The 20,065-nt window shown below is 48.1% G+C and overlaps 5 protein-coding genes across 5 annotated transcripts; 3 read left to right on the top strand and 2 right to left on the bottom strand.

Moving 5' to 3' along the window:
* Window positions 1-55: 55 nt before the first annotated feature.
* Window positions 56-9,499, top strand: atmA (DNA-binding protein kinase TEL1; the record flags this gene model as incomplete). Its single annotated transcript, XM_040787369.1, has 7 exons — window positions 56-134; window positions 191-233; window positions 295-1,635; window positions 1,693-2,033; window positions 2,085-6,552; window positions 6,603-6,993; window positions 7,046-9,499. The coding sequence occupies 7 exons, from the start codon at window positions 56-58 to the stop codon at window positions 9,167-9,169; spliced, it is 8,787 nt and encodes a 2,928-aa protein (XP_040637812.1). The 3' UTR covers window positions 9,170-9,499.
* EURHEDRAFT_413736 (uncharacterized protein) lies at window positions 9,223-10,231 on the bottom strand. The gene has a single exon (XM_040782240.1). The coding sequence runs from the start codon at window positions 9,846-9,848 to the stop codon at window positions 9,588-9,590; it is 261 nt and encodes an 86-aa protein (XP_040637811.1). The 5' UTR covers window positions 9,849-10,231; the 3' UTR covers window positions 9,223-9,587.
* A 2,000-nt stretch (window positions 10,232-12,231) lies between these two features.
* EURHEDRAFT_481524 (gluconeogenesis factor YvcK family protein) lies at window positions 12,232-13,911 on the top strand. Its single transcript, XM_040785508.1, has 2 exons — window positions 12,232-12,449; window positions 12,500-13,911. The coding sequence occupies exons 1-2, from the start codon at window positions 12,257-12,259 to the stop codon at window positions 13,846-13,848; spliced, it is 1,542 nt and encodes a 513-aa protein (XP_040637810.1). The 5' UTR covers window positions 12,232-12,256; the 3' UTR covers window positions 13,849-13,911.
* A 289-nt stretch (window positions 13,912-14,200) lies between these two features.
* Window positions 14,201-17,680, bottom strand: EURHEDRAFT_516372 (DNA-directed DNA polymerase gamma MIP1; the record flags this gene model as incomplete). The annotated part of the gene is made up of 2 exons (XM_040786472.1): window positions 14,201-17,436; window positions 17,494-17,680. The coding sequence occupies 2 exons, from the start codon at window positions 17,678-17,680 to the stop codon at window positions 14,201-14,203; spliced, it is 3,423 nt and encodes a 1,140-aa protein (XP_040637809.1).
* Window positions 17,681-18,330: 650 nt separating this feature from the next.
* On the top strand, window positions 18,331-18,857 carry EURHEDRAFT_434473 (uncharacterized protein; the record flags this gene model as incomplete). The annotated part of the gene is made up of 2 exons (XM_040783435.1): window positions 18,331-18,595; window positions 18,655-18,857. Coding segments are annotated over 2 exons (468 nt in total), but the record flags the coding sequence as incomplete, so codon positions are not given.
* Window positions 18,858-20,065: the final 1,208 nt, after the last annotated feature.

Raw genomic sequence — 20,065 nt, 5'->3', positions numbered from 1 at the left:
CAGATGCTGAGAGGTGTTGCTTCGAACGCTCCGCGCCGGCCCAGTATCAAAAATCATGGAAGAAGTCAGGCTGGACAGAGCAATTGCACTGCTCTCGTCAGAGAAGTTGAAAGACCGAAATGATGCTCTAGCTGGTTTGCGGAAATTCTATGATACTTAATGGGTTGTCTGCTAACTGAAGTACTGCTAGATTTGAAGCATATCCTCCAGCGGAATAAGCAAAGCTCGAAATTGTACGACGAACCTAGCCCTATGAACGAGAATACAAGTTGACGAACGTGCGTATCAATCTAGACATACCGTGGACGACAAAGCTTGCCATAAGGTTTTTGAGTCTTTGTTTCGATTTGTTGCGGTTGAGAAGACATCATACAACCGCGCAAGTTCTAAAGGAGCGTCGAGCACCCGTTTATCTACATGCGCGTCCGTTCTTCGATTGGCAGTCGATGTCTTCTTACGCAATCTGCGGTACAAGACCCTTCGCGCCATTGTTGACCATGTTACGGAGACTCTGCCGACGCCGGAAGAGGGTCTTTGGGAGCCCCTAAATGCAGGCTATACAAAATGCTTGGTTGCACTTTTGCGTTATCCACCGCACGTCGAACACTTAAGCAGCAGCGAATGGGGGAAGCTCATGGGCTTCTGTTTGAGGAGTCTCGGTGTTGCGGAAGATGATAGCCAAACGAGCTTTCGGGATACTTCTCGATCCAGCTTGGATAATTACCTAGATGTCAGTGGCCGCTCAACCCCATCGAGACCGACATCATCTCTGGCCATCAGAGATAAATATACAGGCAATAAAACTGTCATTGGAGAGATAATACTGTGCATACAACTTCTAACAGCGAGTCCCAATGCCCCTATCCAAACAAGTGCCGAGAAAATACTACATGGGCTGGCGGAGTATGTGAAATCATCGTCTGCCGCTGGAAGTGGACAACAAGCTGCATTCAGTAGCATAAATTTAGTCGTCACCAGAGTACTGTTTGACCAGTCAGGCCTCGTCCAAGAGTTTTTGTTTGATCTCATTCCTGTAATCCGACGTCTTTGGAATACAAAACTTGCAGGTTTGCGGGATGAATTGCTAGGAACAATCATGCTTTGCACAGTCGTTTTGACCGATGCAGCTCGAAGAGAACCATCTAAATCTCTGTCTCATTTGATCGAAAGCCTCATGAACACGCTTTATTCAGAGTATATCAAGCGGCCCGAGAAAGAAATTTTACAGATCGATGAATTAGCTTTCAATCACAAGAGATCGACCAACATAGACCGAGTAATCACAGGGCCTTTGTTGGGGAATGCTAAATCGGAGCATAACTGGACACTTGTTTGGACCATTTCGTGTCTGCTCAAACTGCTGGAAGACATAGCTGCCCGTTTATCGACATCTCAAGTCCGGCACGGGGAATTGCCTAACAAGAAACAGCGTTTGGCTTCAGAGATAGGGGATGTCTTGCGTGACTCGTTTTCGTCTCTCGGTACAAGGAGGATTTGCGCATTGCAGCTTATTCCAATTTTCATAGAGGGCCAGGCCGACATTGAATTGAAGGCGCTTCTCCTCCAAAAGCTGGCACCTAGTATCTTAGATGATAACGGTACAGTTTCTTCATGGACGATGGTGGCTATTTCAAGGTTTGTATATGCCCTGCCATTTTGTCATACTATGGCTGACTCAGAGATATAATACAGCATTGCCAGCAGTCCAGGTGCAAAATCGCCCTCTTTGAACAAGTACTGGCACCAAGTTTGGGACCTGGCATCCCGGGCTTCGACCTCCCAAAGCACATCCAGAGCTTCCTCCAATCTCATGAACATTATCCTCCAATTTGACCTGTTAGAGTACTCCGTCATGGCCGAGAAGATTCGTTCAATGCTTTCTTCCGTTAATCTAAGTGGTGCTTCCACGCTTACGGATTCGTCGTTGGCCTTCTGGGCTGTGATAACCCGTATGGGCGCACAGATTAACCCTGGTTCCATGCTGAACGTGTCGAAGCAAGTCTGTGCATGGCTCCGAGAGGTTTGGACAATTGGTAGATTTCTATCCAATTCCTCTTCTGGCTGTCATCTGTGCTAATGTAAAGCAGGGACTGTGACTGACAGGATCCAAACGGCACAGGTAGCTGCGTTTGCACGACCCCTGGACCTTCTAAACCTGCTATTAGCTTGCACAAATAGACCTTTCGAGCTTCCTCATTCTCCAGTCAGAGGCCCGACAGGTCTTATTGCGAAGCATTGGCATTTTTTTCACAGTAACCGAAATTTGCTCAATTATCTTTTTGACCTTGAAGATGCAATGCACCCTGTTAATCCTTGGGCTATTTCCGAAACACTGTCCTTAGAACAATCCACTCGGCAGGATCCAAATGATGCAGTCGTTTTAGATCTCCTGCAAGCCAAATCGGAAACGTTTCTACAAACATGGCAATCCTTGTTCGAGGAGAAGTCACATCATATCACAGTGGATGTTTTACAAATACTTGCTTCCTTTTGCATTATGGTTGCCATTTACATAGAGTTTTTACCCTCACAGGCTGCTTCTCGATTGCAGGTCTTGCGGCACAATAGCCACAATCTCTGGAATAACATATGCTCTTTTCTTGCGCGCGGCGAGACTACTCTCATTGGCGTGTGTTTAGAACCACTGTCCTTCCTCATGGACTCAACCACTTGCTTCTTCAACCCGCAGTCCATGGTCTCAAGGGCCCTCAGCTCTCTTGTGCCACCAATCTCAGCAGTCCTTGAGACCCAAAGACGGAGCCAAAGTGAGCTCTTGCGTGCAAACGATGACCGGGCCATGGACCTAGACGATACTTTGTCGAGTGCAGATGAATCATTAGTGGTAATCGATCAGGTCAAAATGTTGAACAGAGAAGCGCTGCCTCTGTTCTTCGACCCCGCGAGCTTTCAGCGTTGCATGGCTATCCGACTGTCCATCTTCCAGAAAGGAAAGGCAGATAACAATCAACCAGGGAGGTTCATTGCGAACAAAGACTTTGTGGGCTACTTGACCCAGCTAGATGAGGTTGATTATCTAGCCGCGCATCACTGTATGTCCGATATCTATCAAGCATGTGCCAGTATGGACCGGGATACTCTGCTCGAGGTTCTGGAGGATATTGGAGAGAAATGCCTACCGAGCTACGAGCTCGAGCGCTGCGAAAGTTTCCATAATCTCTGCATTCGCATGATGGGCAGTTGGGTCAGTTCATGGACCAATATGCAGGATGACACCCTAAGCGAATCAGCCTCTGACATGTACACTTGGTTCATGGAGGTCCTTGTAGCAAGGAGAAAAGCTTCGTCCAGGGTACATGTGGCGCTTTCCGACCTGCTAGGGGCTGTCATAAGTTCTAACCCAACATACACGAACGACCAATTTAGCCCTTCTCCACGGACAAGTCTCTTGACAATCCTCCGGGAGGGAGATGCTCCGGTGAAGTTCAGCGCTGCTAACCTGTTACCTCGTTTATTTGGTCAATTTTTACTCAAAGACCATGATGCCATTTTTGACGATGTATTGGAGAGTTTGCCCAGAGACCCAGACTGGGATGAGGGCATAGCCCTTCGCTTATACATACTGGCCCAATTGGCATCCCAGTGGCATACTTTGCTTCGCAGAAGCATTTACCATATGTTCGAAACGCCTGCTCAAGTGCCACATTCTCTTTGGTATGCTGAGAAGTGTCTGCGTGAGGTTGCGAAAACACTTGGTCTCGAAGATGCGAGAGAGCTATTTCGACTCTTCTCCTCCCAGATTCTGTACACTTGGACTGAATCTCAGTCAATCAAGTCCATGCCCTTCAGCTTGTTTGGATACACAAATCTTAGTGACATGTTGAAGGACGTGCAAGACGAGGTCGTGGGCCAAATCATGATGCGTGCGAGTGGAGATGAGGCAGCTGAACTTTCAGAATGTATGAACACTCCGTTTGAAAAGCTTTTGGAGGAATCCTTTTACAAAGCCGAGGCATACAGTATCGCGAGGGACATCAGTATCCCACCTGGTCAAGGGCATCATCATCTCAAGGGGGTTGAAACGGGGGTGAAGAAGGCTCTAGGGACTGATCGCTTTGTGAAACTGGTTGAGAAACAGTTTCCCTCAGTGATCGCCACATTCTTCAAGACACTTGATCATTATGGCCAGATTGAAAGAGCTTTTTCAAAGCGCGAGAACTTCCAGGGAGCGCTTGATATCCTGCAACACATCACTGCTAAAAGCTCATCTATCATAATACTTCCCGCCAATCAACAGCCGTCTTTCAGGGCACGGTATCTTTTAGACGAGCTTGAATTTCTTTGCAAACGCAGCGGATATGAATTTGAAACTATATGGACCCCTACTTTGGTAACATTCGTTGGCAGGACTCTAATCGAGTCGATACATCCAGCACTTGGGTCCTTACATGCGTGTTCTGTCATCCGGAAGATTAGAATCCTCGTTTGCGTGGCTGGTCCTGTCATGCTTCAAGAATACCCCTATGAAATGATGACCCACGCCCTTCAACCCTTCCTCACCGATATCTACTGCTCAGAGGATGCTTTGGGGATTTTCTGGTACCTTCTTGAGATTGGAGAACCTTATATGACTGAGAATCCATGCTTCGTGGCCGAAGTTGCCGTCAGCACCTTCGCATCCTTGAAAAAGTTCCTAGAATCATTTCCAGACAATACAGCACAGGAAAACCAATTCAGAATAGCTCTGACAAAGATTCGGGAATTCCTAAAATGGTTCGTTGGATTTCTGGACGGATACAGTTCACCTGCCCTAGACACAGAAAGGAAAGAGGCATTCGGACGACTGTTGAAGTCTTCACAGCATATTGCCAATAGCAGGGCTTCCACAAACGGCGCAAGGGAACATGAGCTGCTACTTGAAATCCTTAGAGATCAAAATGCTGGACAAAGCCTGCTAAGCAAGCCAATATCCGATCATGTAGTTTCCCTGCTTTGTGCTGACTCAAAAGTGCTGCCTGATTATCGCACTGCCATCATCGGTAACGCCAATGACCCTGTCGCAAGTACAACTGCGATATATAAGACGCTTCAGAACTTCAAGCCAGGGCCTGAATACCGTCTGTGGGCTGCGAGAGTCATTGGGGGAGCTTTTGCATCTACAGGGAAAATCAGTGATGTGCTTTCGAGAGAGCAGGACCCTTCCCTATTTGACATACACGAACTGCCATTAATGGATGACTGGTGCATTTCGAAGGCTAGGATAATACGGGTGCTTTGCAACATGCTACAAAGTAGCAGCCATCTCGAAGTTGGCCTTGTCGAACGGACGTTGCAGCTGATTGTGAGCAGCATTCAAGCAACCCAGGAATTCAACGGGTGTGCAGCCGTGATACCACTGTCTTTGATGAATTCCCTCATCTGGAGCCCCTATCAATGTCCTGCCCTACCGCCGCTCTCGACCTTTGAAGAGAATTGGTCGGAACAGCAGACAAGTCGGCTTGAGATATCAACTGACGGTTTTGCTCGACAAATTGCACTATTTTTGTCGAAATCTGCTCCACGAAACCCTGTGATTGGACCACTCCAGAAGGTTCTCAATGCGATACCTTGCTTAGCAGCTCAGCTATTGCCGTTCATTATCCATGATATTTTGCTGTCGGAGTTCCATGGGGAAGCAAGGGTCCGTGACAGTTTGTCAAACATTTTCAAAGAAGCCTTATACGGAGTTGAAAACAACACGATCCCGCATGTACGACTCGTCATTGATTGTCTTCTCTATCTTCGGGACCAACCACGGCCTCGCGAAACTAAGATCGTGGACCGTGACGAGTGGCTTGACATCGACTATGGAGAAGCATCGGCAGCTGCGAACAAATGCCATTTGCCCAAGACATCACTACTATTCCTCGAGATCCATGCGTCCCGGGTATTGACTAGTGCTCGCCGTTCCTCGCATGCAAAATACGAGCCTCCATCAGACCTTCTGCATGACATCTTCAAGGATATAGATGACCCAGATCTTTATTACGGCATTCAAAAGAAGGCTTCGTTGGACTCGGTGATGGAGACCCTTGAATACAAGAGCTCAAGTTTCAAGAACCTCCTTTTCCAAAGCGCGCAATATGATAGCGAGATTCAAATGGGAGACGGATCCAGCAGATATGGTATTCTCAAGGCTCTTAACTCTACTAACCTCCAAGGAATCGCCAATACCATGATCTCTGTCCTCGGGGATACGAAGGATGTGTCAGGGTCTTTCGATAGCATGTTGCAGTCTGCAACAAGCCTACGGCAGTGGGATATTCCTGTTTCACCCGTCAACTTCTCACCTGCGGCGACGGTTTTCAGAGTTTTTCAGAGTCTCAACACTTCGGAAGCCTTACCTGAAGTTTCTCTGTGTCTGGATGACTGTCTTTTGTCTACATTGGATTCGTTAACAAGAACAGATCGGTCTGCCACGTCTCTCAGAATGGCGACAAGAGTTTTAGGCATTCTTACAGAGGTAAATGATGTCGTGAGCGCTAGGTCTATCGAAGAGGTAAACCAAGGATCACTAGACGTAATGACCAGAAATTCCTGGCTGAAGACCACGAGGTAGGCGCTTCACGGTCAAAGCTTTTATGGCAGATACTAACTTAAGATAGCGTGCACGAGATAGGAGAGATATTGAGCTATCATGAAACACTGTTCTCGTCAATAAAGCAGAAAAATTACCTGAAGTCTGCCATGAATTTAAGAGATGACGATGCACAGCTGCTAGAGGTAAAGGTGATTAGACGGTCACTTGAAATTGCAAGGAACCACGAAATGCCTCAAGCCTCGCTGAAGTCGGCTATATGTCTTTCAAAGCTCGCACAAGCATGTTCCTCGAAAGGTATCAACATAGAAGGAGCGGCCAAATTTGACCTGGCAAACGTTCTATGGGACCAAGGCGAGATGACTACATCTATTCGAATGCTACAGCAGCTGAGTGGTCAGAAACATCTTCATAAGCAGGCAGTTCCCATTAGCCGTGCAGAACTTCTCGTTACACTGGTGAGCTACTTCTCCGATGATGTTTCGCGTCAAAGGCTAACGTACTTCATAGGGTCACCACGTTGCTGAAGCCCGCTTGGAAGTGCCAGAGGTCATCATTCAAGAGTATTTGGACCCTGCGGTGAAGGAGTTAAAGGACCGCTCCGAAGGGGAAGACGCCGGTCGAGTGTACCATGGATTTGCCATGTTCTGCGATCAACAGCTACAGAACCCGGATGGCTTGGAAGACTTCAACCGAGTTGAACAAATCCGTAACCGTAAGGAGCGAGAGCTCGACGCCCTAGAGAGCTTGCTAGAGAAAGCGCAAGGGAGAGAACGGGAGAATCTCAAAAACCATCGGGCGAAAGCTAAGCAATGGTTTGACCTTGACGACATGGAATATCAACGTCATCTGAAGAGCCGAGAAGCTTTCATGCAGCAGTGCCTCGAAAATTACCTCCTTTGCTTGAGGGAAAGTGAAACACACAATAATGACATACTTCGATTTTGTGCGCTCTGGCTCGATAACTCAGACAGCAAGATCGCAAATCAGGCTGTCTCTCAATATCTCAACGAAGTGCCAAGTCGCAAATTTGCGCCGTTGATGAATCAGTTGACTTCGCGTCTGCTTGATATCACGGATGTCTTCCAAAACTTACTTACCAAGCTTATCTATCGCATCTGTGCCGAGCATCCTTACCACGGAATGTATCAGATCTTTGCCAGCAGCAAATCCAAGGGCGGAAAGGACGAGGTGAGCCTGTCGCGACATCGGGCTGCTGTCAGATTAGTGGATAGCCTGAAGAGCGATAAAAGAATAGGGTCAACCTGGGTTGCCATTCACAACCACAATATCGATTATGTGCGATTTGCGATAGACCGGGTGAACGAGAGATACAAGAGTGGTGCGAAGATACCGCTCAGGAAATTGCCCACTGGCCAACGTCTTGAAGACGATGCTGCGTTGCAAAAGCTTCCACCTCCTACGATGAACATTGATCTCCGAGTGGATGGTGACTATACAAACGTCCCTAAGTTAGCCAAGTTTCTCCCTGAGTTTACGCTTGCTTCTGGCGTTAGCGCGCCTAAGATTGTCACGGCTATTGCAACGGACGGGTTGAGATACAAGCAACTGTTCAAAGGAGGGAATGATGATCTCCGTCAAGACGCGATAATGGAGCAAGTGTTCGGGCAAGTTAGCAGTCTGCTCAAGGACCATCGAGCCACACGGCAGCGGAATCTGGTCATTCGAACATACAAGGTTCTTCCGTTGACTTCCAATGCGGGGATCATCGAATTTGTGCCAAATACAATTCCATTGCATGACTATATATTGCCAGCACACCAGAGATATTACCCCAAGGACATGAAGCCAAGCACTTGCCGAAAGCACATTTCCGACGTCCAGACACGTAACAACGAGACTCGAGTCCGAACCTACAATCAGGTAGCCGAATCTTTCCGACCCGTCATGCGGTACTTCTTCATGGAGAAATATAACAACCCCGATGACTGGTTCGACAAGAGACTCGCGTATACGCGAAGCACAGCAGCCATTTCAATCCTCGGACATGTTCTTGGGCTTGGTGATCGACATGGTCATAATATCTTGATGGACGAGCAAACTGGAGAAGTGGTACACATTGACCTTGGAGTAGCTTTCGAGCAAGGCCGCATTCTCCCCATTCCCGAAGTTGTTCCCTTCCGATTGACCCGAGACCTCGTTGATGGAATGGGTATTACTAAGACCGAAGGTGTCTTCCGTCGATGCTGCGAGTTCACCCTTGAGACTCTCCGGCAGGAATCCTACAGTATCATGACAATTCTCGATGTCCTCAGATACGATCCACTTTACAGTTGGTCGTTATCTCCCCTGCGGATGAAGAAGATGCAAGACCAACAAGAGGCGGGTGATGCTCCGCAGCTACTTGGAGCAGGTGACCAACGGGCAGACAATGAGCCTAGTGAAGCAGATCGGGCGTTGAAGGTTGTTGAGAAGAAACTAAGCAAGACGTTGAGTGTTACGGCCACTGTCAACGAATTGATTCAGCAAGCAACTGATGAGAAAAATCTTGCTGTCTTATATTCTGGTATGATTCAACCATTTCTTTCTTTACATTTGGTTCACGTTGCTTACTATTTACATTACAGGCTGGGCTGCATATGCATAGTTAGTACGATATTGTGTTTTTCTTGAAGTTCGCCAAATGAGTTGGAGCTTCGGGTGGGAAAAAATGTAAATATGTGGTACGAAGAAGTGTATATTTAAGAATGAAAGCATGCTATATATTCTTAACGGTCCTGTGCATTTGCACATCATCAAGGCATTGGAGGATATTATTAGGCTAATGTTTCTCCAAAGTGTCGAACCCAGACTCAAAAAGGTTCGCCTTCTGCTTGGAGGCAACAGGCACCTGGCCCCATCCGTTACCCACATGCTGAACAAGTTTAGACGAGTTAACAGTTGACTATTCAACGAGCCCGCCGCCGTTAGGATTTCTCACTTTGATGGAATTCGCCCAGTACCCGTTCATCTTCCTAGAAATAACAGTCATCCCTGGCCCAAGGCTTATTGGTGGCATATAGATTATTCAACACATAGCTGGCCTCAAGACTCATGTGCAGCACCGGAGGATTGCACCGGAGGAGCATGGTCCCGGAAGTAATTGTTGACCGGGGACGAACGCGCGGTGGTCCAGAGTTGAAACCAGAAGTATGTTCCAACCCAGCGTGGTGTAGGCCTCAGCCAGACTCGTGCACAGTGGATCGCCAGGATCCCGGACACCACTCTCAATGACAGTCCCAGTAATGAGTCCCCTGGTCAGGTTACTGTCGAGAATATGTTGTGCGGCAGCAGAGCCAGCTGACTGGCCCATGGCGGTGATACGAGACGGATTTCCGCCGAAGGCATCGATGTTGTCATGAATCCACTTCAGGCCGCAAATTGGTCCAGCATGCCCCAGTTACCTGAATTGTTTGAGCCCGCCACCTTCTTGAATTCAGCAGACAACTCGGGGTGAGAGAGCCAGCCAATGGACCAGTGCAGTAGTTATAGGTTGACGAAGACGATGCCCTGATCCACCATACCACCCCCTGTCGAACAGCGTATCTGCCACAGTCGACATGGCCGGATAACTCCACATAATGACAGGAAGCTTTGCACCGGTATAATTGGAAGGAGAGGGGGGGGAGGGCTCCATATGTTCAGGTTCAGACAGTCCTCATCGATCGTGTTATTGTCGCTAGATGTTGCAGAAGGATAGACATTGCCCCAGTTGCGCGCTTCTAAATCCTTCTAGGTTACTGTTCCACGCGCTAGCAAGCTGCGGTGCTTTCCATCGGTTTTGACCACCAGCCGTGGCGGCAAAGGGGATACCTGTGACGGCCTGGTCACGTTGTCTGGCTATCACGTAAGATGCAGTTGTTTGCTTTGTTGATAAATACGGCGTCACCTCCTTTCTTCCTTCCTCATGTTGATTATTCTCGTCGATAGCTACCTAGGTAGAACCCATGAGTTGGATGTTCCATTATCCTAGTAGAGCGCCGTGACAACACCCTTCCAGACAATTATTTTCTTCCAGTGACTAAGTGCTGACTTCCATATATGCCGAATAATTGATAATGCTCACTGCTTCAACTGCCAAATCAGAGCCTGAATATCCTGCCTATCTGTACGGCTTACGGCTGCTTGAGCATATGCATGAACGGATACGACTATGATGATAAGACTGGGGACTACGGCTATGCAGCCAGCATCCTTTGACAATGACCACCGCATGCATGCGTTATGCGCTTTGCGCTCCTTTTTTCTCTTCGAACTTCTTTCACAAAGACCTTCCCTTTTGCGCTTAGTTGACGGCCTTCAGGTTGTGTATAAAAAGGGCCGTACAGTAGATAGATATCTAGAACTAAAGTTCTTCCTCTATTCGTTCTGAATAGTGCCTATGACATCCTTCCGAGCATAATAGTTGACAGTAAGGTTGCCGGTGTTGGTGCTGTTGAAGGCCGAATAGCCCTGGACTGCGTCATATTTGGTCTGGATGATGGTGACAGAGAGCTGCTGAGATGACTGGCGCTAGGCCGCGTTCCAAAGCTTGAAGTAAGATGTTGTGATGCATAATGAACAAGAGCAGCTGGGAACGAACAATGCATGGTGACTGGCCGTGAATGGGCGGTGATGCTTTTATAATACAGCAGCCCTTACATATAGCCACCAGTTTTATTGATTACGAATACTCACTATAGCAATTAATGAAACCTTCTTGGTATCAGACTATGCTCCTTCTATATGATTCACCCGTAACAACTGCTTCATACTGCGGCTTCGGATATAACCCGGTGTTCAAGTAATGGCATGGCCAGTTCATGAGTTGGGCTTTCGGGGGAGTTCGTGACGGAGCAGGTTAAAGCCCTTTGGCCGAACAAGAGAGCTAGTTAGCTCTTCTCCATATATTTCTTGTCACTGTCACTGATATATATAGCTATGTCGTACACACTCGATCCTCATTCGCAAATACCCTGTCCAGCGTATGTCCGCATTGGAGAGATGACCCGGACCTCTTTCTACGCTCAGATGGCAAGCGTCAATTAGGACTTGTTATGCGGCCTAGTTGGAGTCAGTCCTGGGTCCAATTGATGAACAACATGAAACTATGGTTTCTCAGCGGCAATGAAGATGTGCGCGCAATTCTTCTACTGAAATGGAAGAAGCTTGATTCGAAAAACAGAGTCGCAGGAGACAAGTAGCTATACGGCATGGACGCTTATTGGGATGCCTGCTTTCACGCAATCAGAGGTAATTCTCAAATTATCCCTCTACCAAAACCAGTGCTAATAGATGCAGATGATCTTTCCCGTCCCATCAGGTCAAGGTTCTCAGCATATCTCCCTATCTCGCTTGCTAATATCTGGCTCCTATGCCTCAGATGCGAATTCAAATGATATGCTTAGTCTGGACATCGATGATTTACGACAAGTAGCCACACATGCCCTAATATCTATAGGCCGTGTTCCAGCTTGAACATATATATCATATCCGAGTTACACAGGGAAATTTAGCTAGTAATCAAATAAGAAATGGATAGAGCTCGCTTTGAAGCTATGTTCAATACAATAATAAAGGTTGTCCTACATTCTATGGAAAATTGCTTGATTTGACGTTGTTCAAGCAGGCTTCTTGTACGGATGTATATTGCTTAGTCATCACCTTTAATGCCAAACGTCTCCTTCAATCCATCCTGTCCTCTGCCAACGCCATATGCCAACATTAAAGCCAGAAAACAGAATGACTACACATAATAAAGGCATTGTAATCCTTTCTGGAGGTAGCGCAGCAAACAATCTTGTGGATGTCTTCAATGCGGTGCGCGAGAGCAAGGACTGTTTATTGAGCTATATCATCCCTATCAGTGACAACGGAGGCTCATCATCTGAATTGATCCGAATTTTCGGGGGGCCTGGAATTGGCGATGTGCGAAGTAAGCTGGATATTTTGTATTTACGGCTCTTTCTATACTGACAAAGAAAGGTCGACTCGTCCGATTAATCCCAGAGTCACCCCCGGATTCAGAACGGGCAGCCGTCCGGACTCTATTCAACCATAGACTTTCAGCAGATGCAGTGGAAGCCCAGAGGGGCTGGTATTCAATAGTAGAGGGCACCTCCGATTTATGGAGGCGCATCACACCTGCAAAGAAAGAGCTCATCCGCTCCTTTTTCAACATGCTAAATCTCGAGATCCTGAAACGTGCTCGGCCACCAGCGTCGACTTTCGACTTCACCTCAGCCAGCGTGGGCAACTTATTCCTAACCGGTGCTCGTCTATTTAGTGGCAGCTTTGAAAGTGCCATTTACCTTCTGGGTAATATTTGCAGTGTACCAGAGACTGTTCGCGTGATCCCCGCCATTAACTCGAACTTCTCCCATCACATCTCAGCATCCCTCGCCAATGGGACTATGATTGTGGGACAAAACAGCATCTCCCACCCTAGCGAGGCGACGGCTCTGCAGCCGAAACCTGGCTCCCGCCGTCCCAGTCTCCTTCTAGCTGACGGCGATGGCGATGATAGTCTCGAAGCCACGGAACCCTCAGACGCGGCTGATGCAGTCTCGTACGAAGATGACCAGCTCCCTGGCTCCCTGCCCACTTTACGAAACAAAAACATCCAATTTAGCAAGTCAGATAACGAGGACCTTCCGGCACGCATCACCCGCATCTGGTACATCAATCCTTACGGTCAGGAGATCCGGCCTCCTGCTAACCCGCGCGTGCTGGAAGCCCTTCGCGACGCGCAAGCTATCGTCTATAGCATCGGATCTCTTTACACATCCATAATCCCATCCATGATCCTCCGTGGCGCGGGGCAGAATATCGTCGCCAGTTCGGCACGGCATAAGATCCTCATTATCAACGGCAGCCTTGATCGCGAGACTGGACCGCCTGCGGAACCATTTACTGCAGTTGACTTTGTTGAAGCCATTACCCGCGCTGGCGAGGAGAGTCGCGGACGTGGGCCACTCGAGCTCCCTGTACCCCCAGCAACCTCGACGAATAGATTGCCCTACAGCTCCTACGTCACACACATCCTCCACCTTGAAGGCCCAGGAACACCACACGTAGACCGGGAGCGTCTTGCCAAAATGGGCATCGAGACTCTTCGTCTCTATGGACGCAAGGTCGTTGTAAAGGATGATAAAACAGGCGAGGAGGTGACGCTTGGGATGAAGTATGATCCAAAGGCGCTGGTGCAGGCTTTGGAAGTTGTGCTGGGGAAGAGAGGGGATGGGATACTTCGTGGGGCGGCGGGAAGTTGTTTGGGGAGGAGGAATACGCTGGATCCAGGGAGAAAGAGAGGAGAGGAGAAGCATGAGGGCTAGTTGAACAGCATTACATGATTCCTCATCTTATATCAATAATAATACAATTTCACACAAGATTTCTCTCAAATAAACATCAAATATGTGAATATTGCTTTATATGATTGCAACATCGTGAAAAAATTACTATATACACATCTATCTTTTCACTCGTAATATACAGCCACCCATGACACGCACTTTTGACCCGGACCTGACCGTAAAACAACGCCGTCCCAATGCTTTTAGACAACAGAAACACCGACAACATAGGAAAACTCAATCCGTTGGGACCGAGTCAAAAAAAAAAAAAAAAAGACCAAGAAAAATAAAAGAATTGTGAAAAGTTTGGAAGGGAAATAAAGAAAGAAAATCATGCACGAGCAGTTTGCTTAGGTTTCCAGGTACTCCGCTGGAAACTAACATGGGAATTCTTATTTCCATGCGGCGGAGGGTTGCGGAAATCATTATAAAGACCCGAGTTCACATCCATCAGTATGGCCCGTTGAGGGCCCGCTGCTTGAGGGATGGCTGGCGATTTGACGTTCGTCTTCGACGTCTTGGTACTAGTGGATGCAGTTGACAAGGCTTTGGCCTTCATGACCTCCTTGACGATGTCGCGAAGTTCGTTATCGTCCTTGGAAATCTGAGCGCGAATGAATGCTGGGTCATGTGTAGCCTGGAGAGACGACATGACGGACTCGCGAGGCGTGTAATCGTACTTCTCGGGATTGGGCGGCGAGTGAGGTATGATAGTCGGGTCGAGATACGCTTCCTCGTTCTTGCCCAAAAGTTGTAGAATGTCCAGGCTTTCGCCGTGGGGAATCTTGTGCGGATGCGAAGGGGTCACGCAATCCACGTCCACTTCTTTGCGCAGAACGTGGTCGATATCAATAGCGGAGAAATACGCGCAAGATTGTGGCAGGTCGTCAATACCAACCTGCTGCGAGAACATGGCTCGAGTCCAGACGTTGGCTACTTGCAAGGCTAGAGCAGCGCGGTACCGGTCTTCGTCTTTAACCATATACCGAATTTCGTCATGCACAGTGATTGCCAAGCGGGCTTCAATATTGTAACGCCGAATAAGATAGTCCATTCCAACGATCAGAAGATGAAGGTAATCAACACCAGAAGACTGGATTGCCCAGTTAATCCGAGATGTCATGAAGCTACCTTTGTTGATAAATCGTCGCATCAACGCCTCTGTTATTCCAGCGCCTAGAACCGGAGTCCTAGGCCGTTCCTGCTCTGCGAACTCTTCGAGTTTGTTGAAAACGAAAGATTCCGTACCTCCACGCCAGAAAGGACTCTCACTTAGAACGCGGCGAGTTGTTTTGGCACCTTTTGTTGCTTTATATAGGTCAGTTGCAACCTCCATGGTCTGCTTCTCAGGCATAGATGGATTGAATTGGCGGAGCAGGGTGGCAGCAAACTTAACACCAGCACCATAGATCCGGCCGTAGTTGAAGACCTTCGCATCATTCCGGGAGATACCAAGAATATTTGCAGTTCGAGAGTGCATATCAGTTCCAGCAGCCTTAGAGCCCTCCAAAGTCATGAAACCAATGGCATTGCCACCATGCAACTGGAATTGAGCATCGCCAACAAGGCTGGCAATCCATAGCTCTTGAGAATCAACATCCGCGCCGACAAAAGAGTAACCAGGCGGCGATTTGACCATAGCTTTGAGCTCAGACCCTACACGATTGCCTTTGGCGTTACTGGCAGTCAACCATGTGTTCTCCACTGCACGCCGTGTGATAGTGCCCATGGGAATGAGCTGGGGAAGGATGAAGCCCAACCGGTTATTTTGGTCCACTTGTGGTTTTCCAATCTGATCTTGGTAGACGACCATTTGATTCATGATCCGGTCTCGAGCACTGATCCAATACGAACAAGAGGCATTCATGTCAAGTGCTTCCTTGGCAAGAGCGTACTCCGAGGCCAGGGATCCCCGTTCAAAAAACTGCGCATAGCCCTTGGCCAGCGGGTTGGTGCACCGCGCTTGCGGTCCATCTTTATGCGGAAGTTTGAAGTATGTATGAGCCCTGTCCTCTCGCAGCTCCTGAACCTTCTCCTCAGTCATATCACAGGACACAACAGGCTGGTTTTCAAATTTCTTAACTTCTGCCCGAGGCACCTTGAAGGTCCATCCGTACTTATCGGACCATACCAGGGGGTAACCCTCCCATGAGAGTTTAAGAAGTATAGGAGCAATTCGTGTTCGTACCGACAAATTGATACCACCGGTGGTCTTCGGGTAAAGGTCTTTATACCATTTCGGCATCCCGGGCAGTTTTTGCCTTGCTGCCGGTCGTGGAGGGTCTCCCTTCTTTTTTCCTTTGGCCATTTTGATCTCTTGGCCAGACCAGTCCAGCTGACGTAGCCAAGGGTCATTCATGTAAATGTCTGATTTCTCCCTCAAACTCGCGGCTTCCTCACAGAGGTCAACAAGTCTCCGTCGAACATCGTCAAGTCGTTGATGGTAAACTGATTCAGCACTTTCGAGGTATTCGCCCCACGTCTGGTTGACAGGCAGAATCACCGAGGAAAGGTGCCTCAGAGCTGCGAAGCTGACTGGATGAGGACACACCTCAAGGTAATTCGGGAAAATCTTTTTATACACACGATGCGTGATGGCAACATCGGCTGCACAGTAGTCCAAGAGTTCTTGTAACCTGGACAGAATGCCGGGACGGTCAAGTTCGCCAAAATAGTCTCGCTGCGATTTGTCAATGGTAACATCGCAATGGAATTTGGCGACATCGCGTAGTGAATTGACAGAACTCCTTCCTACCCATAGTTCCTCTTCCTCATCACTGAGAACCTTGCTCTCAACCAGCGCAGCCAATTCAACAGAATTATGCTCACTGGCAATCTTGTCTCTCAGATCCTTGTTCTTCTTGTGGCGCATCCATGTCGGTCTTTGTTGAGAGCACATTCCATTCACAGCTACGTGAAGAGACATCGTATCGATAAAGAAGTTCTTGGTCTGTTTCAAATCGTATTCTTCCAATATCCGCGCTCGATCGAAACCGATATTGTGACCGATTATAATTCGAGGTTTTGATGGGTCACCCATTGGTATGAGGTGGATTGGATTCTCTGATTCTTCAAGCAACCATGGAGAAATCCACCCATACCAAGCTGTAGGACTCACGGCGCAAGCCATCACTGCGAACGAATGCTCTTTATACATGACTTCGGTATCGAACGTCATCATGTCTTCGTCTGGCGCTTCGGGGAATTCCACCGTGCCGTCACTATTGTATTTCGTCCACCCGCTGCGTCTAATCCATTCACGAGGTCTGCTGGGAGATGTCGTCGTCATGTATGTCTTCGCGAATTCTAGATAGGGTTCGGATGAGTCCATTCCCAGCCTAGAGAAATGTTCATCCAATGTATCGCCCCGTAAGGCCGGGAAATCGAAGGCAACTGGATCTGTGGCATTCTGTGACTTTCCAAGTAGATCGTGCCGCGAGAGATGCTCTTCTGACAATGCCACCAGTGCGGGATCCGGCGTTCTAGGTTTACCCGGGAAGATCTGGGGATAAACATATTCGCTTAACTGTTGCACACCAATTTCGTTAAACCTGGACGTGGTAGGGACTTCTGGAGTCAGTATCTGTCTAATTTCCTTGACAAATCCAGCATGGCGGAACATACCGGAAAGTGAATTCCGTCGCAAGTCCTTCCCATCCCGATTTGATGATGCGCGCTCTGTGGCGTAGAGTCGCGCAATTGATAGAGCAGACTGTGGTCGCAGAGAGAGAGGAAGTGACGAGCGCAATCTCTGGGGACAAGGACGGGCAACGCCCCTAACATAAGGCGCGCAAGTGAATTTCCAAAGCATGTTGTGATAGGTCCAACTGAATAATCAAATCCAGGGCATGATAGCGCAGAATATCGCAGCCAATGCTGCGCGGTATAAATGAGTGATGCAGACTGCTTGTTAATATATCGTCCGGCAGAGTTCTTTTTTCGATGTAGGAGATTATTCTAATCTGTGCGAGTTATCGCCGATGTCATACCTTGGAGCCACTGTTGATCCGCGCTAGCTGACCGCTTTCCACCTTTGTCCACTCTCTTATCGTCAGGTGACTTTTGTGATAACGATTTCCGCCGCCACCTTGGGATAAGCAGCGACAACAACTGTTGCTATTCTTTGAATGGCTTGAGCTCTTGTTGGCTAGAGGCCGGATATTGATCCTTTCATCTCTTTGATGTCGGGAATTTGAAATTGGGACTGATATCTGAAACTTTCGTTGAAATTACGATTACAGCAAACTAAATTGAACTGGTTACAAAATCAGGACTAAGCGAAACGCCTGTGATTGAATCAAACCACCAGTCATGAATCTTCAACATCACACCATTCATTCATCTTCGCCAATTCCTCCTCCTGCCCCCCAGCCCCCTCTTTTCCACTCCCGATCTATCAGACTCCCATCTTCGTCCCCTCCTCCTGCTTCTTCAAATATCCCCTCCGACTCAGAAGGTCGTGAAAGAAAGCGCCGGCGAACGATTCGTGGCGCAAATTCCGAGACCCCTGAGTTCATTGACTCCGAGGAAGAACAGCCGGTCGAATCAATCGACCTGACAGAAGTCGACAAACTTTCAGCTCTTGACAAAGCTTTGGCCAAGCAACGAGAGGATGCGGTCAAGGCTCAGAATGACAGAGACTCGGAGAAAGCGCGGTCATTACTGACTGCTTACAAATGTCCCGTGTGTATGGACACGCCGGAAGATGCGACAACCACGGTTTGCGGTATGCAACTATTGTAAGGTTATCATAAAAGGGTTCTAGCTAACCTTAGTCATCCTCAGGTCACCTCTTCTGCCATCGGTGCATCATCGATACTTTGAAATTTAGCGAGGAACAGCGGGCTGATTCTGCCACCAAAGGTCCCCGGGGGACATGTCCTGTGTGTCGGAAACCTCTGGCTCGGAGGGACGAAGCAGGGCCAAAGAGGAGCTTGATTCCCCTCCAACTTCAGCTCACGAAACGAAGTCGAACCGCAGTACCAGCGGATGCGTAGCAGCTTGGCTGCCAGGTGCTGGATCTTTGGGCCTGAGATCTTCGTACCGCAGCAGCTACGTCGACCTGACGTTTACTCGGAAAGTATTTTAGTCTTCGTCTCATTTACCGTGTCCTCGAGCTCTACCTTCACAGACACAAGGCTCAACTAAATGTGTCATTGTAACAGTCATGTCGCATATAGCACGCCTACTTTGTTTTCTTTCTGATGTGTGCTACCACGACGGTGCACACCGCCTGTGGGAAAGATTCCGCCGACGATGCCTAGACTCGCTGCGATATATCTGTCTGTACAACAAACGCAACCTTTCCTGGCTCACAAGCTGTGAAAGAGATATGCTGACCTAGTTCGCTACTGAGATCGTCGACTCACAGAATTGCCCGCGCCTCAGCCTGCCGGCGGAAAGATGGATGAATATTTGGTCCATTTGTTATTTTCTTCATTCGGGAAGATGAGGCATCAATATCTTATTGCATGATATGTTTTGTCTGTACGAGTTACATTCCTGTCTAGACCTGGTCTCGTTTTGAAAGGAGATTTTCGGGCATTTGGAATAATGCTCAAAGAATTGGAACATGTATACACGCTCTTACCTTGACTTATGTATAATGCATCACATATTCGACAAGCGCAATGATAGATAACGTGACCCACATGCGAATGTCACACACGGGCGAATGTCACACGAAATTGCTCCGACGCGACTTCTGACTTCTATCACAAATATCACCACAACCAAATATGCGTCAGAAAAATGATGAAAGCCAAGTAATATTGGCCCTTCAAGCTATGCAAAATGACAAAAAACTGAGCGCTCGAGCAGCTGGAAAGATCTATCACGTGGATCATGAGAAGCTTAGTCGCCGCCGGCGTGGCATGCAATCACGATGCAATATATCAGCCAATTCACGAAGGCTCATTGATTTAGAGGAATCAACGATTGTTGAACACATACTTGATCTAGATTCCAAAGGGTTTCCTCCTCGGTTGTCTGGTGTGGAAGATATGGCCAACCGATTACTTGCAACACGCAACATGGGATGTGTTGGTGTAAACTGGGCCAGCACCTTTGTTAAACGGCACCCAGAGCTCACAACTCGTTTTAGTCGGAAATATGACTATCAGAGAGCTTTATGTGAAGATCCAGAGGCTATCCATCGTTGGTTCATGCTTGTTCAAAACATAATCGCGAAGTACGG

This window comes from Aspergillus ruber (assembly GCF_000600275.1).
Source record: "Aspergillus ruber CBS 135680 unplaced genomic scaffold scaffold00018, whole genome shotgun sequence".
Lineage (NCBI taxonomy): Eukaryota > Fungi > Ascomycota > Eurotiomycetes > Eurotiales > Aspergillaceae > Aspergillus > Aspergillus ruber.
The sequence above is the reverse complement of the archived record's forward strand: the minus strand, read 5'-3'. Positions and strand labels throughout refer to the sequence as shown.